The sequence below is a fragment of the Beta vulgaris genome, chromosome 2 (assembly GCF_026745355.1).
Source record: "Beta vulgaris subsp. vulgaris cultivar EL10 chromosome 2, EL10.2, whole genome shotgun sequence".
Lineage (NCBI taxonomy): Eukaryota > Viridiplantae > Streptophyta > Magnoliopsida > Caryophyllales > Amaranthaceae > Beta > Beta vulgaris.
Window position 1 is genome coordinate 43,278,794 of NC_079203.1, and position 3,605 is coordinate 43,282,398.

The window sequence follows — 3,605 nt, forward strand, 5'->3', positions numbered from 1 at the left end:
GATCTAGAGATATATATTTTTATAGGTTGTATATACTTTTTAGCACTTCCCAGTGCATTAAAATTATTTAAAATATGGAGCAAAATTTATACTTATCATATTAGCAATTGTCACATGAATTATTTGAACTATAATTGTTATCTCATAAATCATAATAATCCCAAATATTAGAGGTTTCTTCACAAAATAATTCACTAACTTAAAAAAACTAATTTAAAAGACAATAACAATTATATGTCAAACTCTAGTTGACTAAATAGAGGGAGGTACAAGAGGGGAAGGAGAAAACTAAAAAAAACAAATAAAAAAATAACTAATTGGATATGTTATTGTTTTAATGGACACGTTCTTGTCTCGTGAGATCATTTTGGAAAAGTAATCCCAATAGTTAGGATATTTTAAAATAATCAATACATGGGATTATTATAGAAAGACCATCCATAATTTGGATTATTCTTGTGATAGTTTCCTTTATATTATATAATTGTTCATTATTCCAATGATTGTTTGGTATACAGAAAATTATATAGACAATAGAAATTCCATAATTTTTTGAGTTGAGTAGTTGTTTGGTTGACAGGATTTGCGGATGTGGGAATTAAGAACTTCTATTATGAAATTGAAATTCTCACAAAACTTAGGAATTTATTCACCTATCCCCCGCGGTCATTCAAAATTCTCACGTCAATTAATGGGAAGTATAAATTCCTTGATGTCAACCAAACACATTAGTCAATTTTATAGAAATTACACAAGGGCAATAAATTACTATGAAATAAAACTTCCCATAAAAATTAAATTCTCATATGTACCAAACAATCACGATATTTTTCTGAGGCAAATGCTAACTGGCGAACCATCGTTTTAGAAAAACTCGTTTAGGACACAAAACTCATAAACTCCTGATCTGCTTCAAGGGCAGACATGATACGAGGCCTAAGGCAGATTTCCAAATCTACACTTCCTCCTCCTTGACATCCTGCACTAGCCGTTATTTTTCCATTCTTCTTATTGGCGTAGCCCATCCGAACAGCCAAAGGCCGACCTAACCCAAATTCGAACCCATACATATCAAATCTTGCAGATCCTCCCATTGTTACACCATTCTCCCCAAGAGATTTCGGGTCTGAACCACGTGGAACCACGAATGGGGCTTTTGCAAACTCCTCATAAAACTCAAGTATTGATTTTCCATCTTGGGTCTTGATGAGTTCATGTAATTTAGTTGCATTCCAACCTATTCCATTATCTAATAACTCCTTCACCTTGCAATCATATTGGGCTCTATAAAGAAAGCTCCCAAAGTAGTCATCTGATATAGGCGGATCGAATCGGCCCCTAGCACCAATAGCAAAGAAGCAACTAGTTTGTTGATCCGGTGCTAAGTTTCTAACTCGTGTTATGGACCTCCAAACAAATGCACTCAAGGATTGAAAAGATAATATAACATTTTCAGTTCCACATTCTTGGTTAGCCTTAGCCTTCAACTTTGACATCGAAGTGTGTGAAAAATGAAATATTCTTTCTCTTAACGGTCCTGGGTTATATTCTCGATTCATTAATTTATCCAAATCAAGTACTGGAAACTTGATAACTGCAACATCCTCGTTATCAGCATCATGACTCAACCAAGGCCTATAATTAAATATCGGCACACGTGGAATTTTTGCGATCTTACTTTCATGTATTACATTATCATCATGATTTCTAAATATATGAGAAAACATATTAACAAAATGAACAAAAGAGGTACCATCTACTACACTATGGTTTAAGCTAAACCCAATAAACACCCCATCTAAGAGTTCAGTTACCTGGATTGACAATAATGCCTTAGTAAGACCATCATAGTTTAAACATTTTTCACCGAGATCAAAGAAAGATCTAACAATGGTAACATCATTAGGAGAAATAACATCAGATACAGTGAACTCTCGGGCCGTCGCATGGATGAACCGGGCACCCGGGCCCTTGTTGGGTTCGACGTAGATTGAACAAGCGTTTTCATTGACGTATTTTTGTGTACTAAACCTACCTGCTAATGGGTAGAAATGAACAAGTGCAATTGAAAGTGAATGTTTGAGCTTCTCTACAAAGTTGGACAAAAATGTGGTTCGATCTATTCCAATAATGTTTGTAGAATCAAGTGAAAAAAGAAGGCCTTTTTGTATGGGATCAATTGATAACATGATTAAATCAGCGGGTCCTAAATGGTAAGGCTTTTTCATGGCTTCAATCTCATATTTTGGTTTTACAAAGCAATCTTATTCGATTTTGATGGATATTTCTTGTTGTTGAAAGTTTGCCATTTTGGTTTTTTTCTTTGTCATAAGAGCAGTACAAAATGATTTAATTTATAGTTCTTAGTGAACCATAAAATAAGGCTTAAGATTGCCAAAGTTAGATTCAAACAGTCAAAAGCATATGCATAGAAAGTATAAGTTGAACGATGATTATTCACGTTTGAATGTCCGCAGTGCATTCGTTCAAGTCGCGAAGGGTTAAATTAAAATGTCATTATCGATATATGGCGGACTGTAGCCAAGATATTATTATTATTTGATTGAAGTCTAGAAGAGGCGATTTCTTTGATTTCGTTTGCGCTTATGTCATCAGCCACATAACAAACACTAAAAAGATAAGAGGATCTTAGCGCCTGTTCTCTTCTACATAAAACAGTTGAATTAAACTGAACTGAACTGAACTGAATTGAATTGAATTGAATTGAATTGAATATAATAAATATATAAATAATATTTTAAACAATAATAATATTAATATTAAATAATAATTATAATGATAAGTAATAATAATGAAAAATAATAATAGTATTTTGGATATTTTTAAATGATAGTTATAAATAAATAACATTAATAATCATAAATTAATAATAATAATAATAATAATTAATGATAATTAATAATAATTATTTTATATTATTTGTATTAATATATTAATACTTGATGATGATATGTAATAACAATAATATCTAAGAAATAAATTAATATTACTATTTTAATAATTAGATTTAATAATATAAAAATATTTAGTAATAAAAATAATGATTGGGTTGGACCGCGAAAATTACATCATAAACCGTCTTGACGCGATTTGATTGGTTTATGGGCTAAAAAAAGTGGGTTTATTTGTGCTTTGACCTAAACCATGTTCCTCCTAATAATAACAGTAATAATAATGAGTAAAGCTATAAAAATATATATATATATATATATAAACAATAACTATAATACTTAATAGTAATATATTTAAATAATAATAATAATAATAATAATAATAATAATAATAATAATAATAATGATAATAATAATAATAATAGTAATAATGATAATAATAATAATAGTAATAATAATAATAAGAGTAATTAGTAAAATAAATTATGCCAACATAATAATAATATTTAACAAAATGGTTATAAAATAATGGAGCTGAACTGAACTGAACTGATTAGAGCTGAACTGAACTGAACTGAAAATAAGCTGGGGAGAACAGGCCCTTACTCTTTCATTTTCTAGAGATTTTCTTATTACCAACAAGTATGAATTTTGAGTCCGTGTTTGGAGGAATGGTCTCACGTTAGTGTTAAC

General features: G+C 30.2%; 1 protein-coding gene across 1 annotated transcript; it reads right to left on the reverse strand.

Annotated features, from left to right (window-relative positions):
• Positions 1-709: 709 nt before the first annotated feature.
• LOC104886525 (uncharacterized acetyltransferase At3g50280) lies at positions 710-2,420 on the reverse strand. Its single transcript, XM_010670971.4, has one exon. The coding sequence runs from the start codon at positions 2,226-2,228 to the stop codon at positions 879-881; it is 1,350 nt and encodes a 449-aa protein (XP_010669273.2). The 5' UTR covers positions 2,229-2,420; the 3' UTR covers positions 710-878.
• Between the last annotated feature and the right edge of the window lie 1,185 nt (positions 2,421-3,605).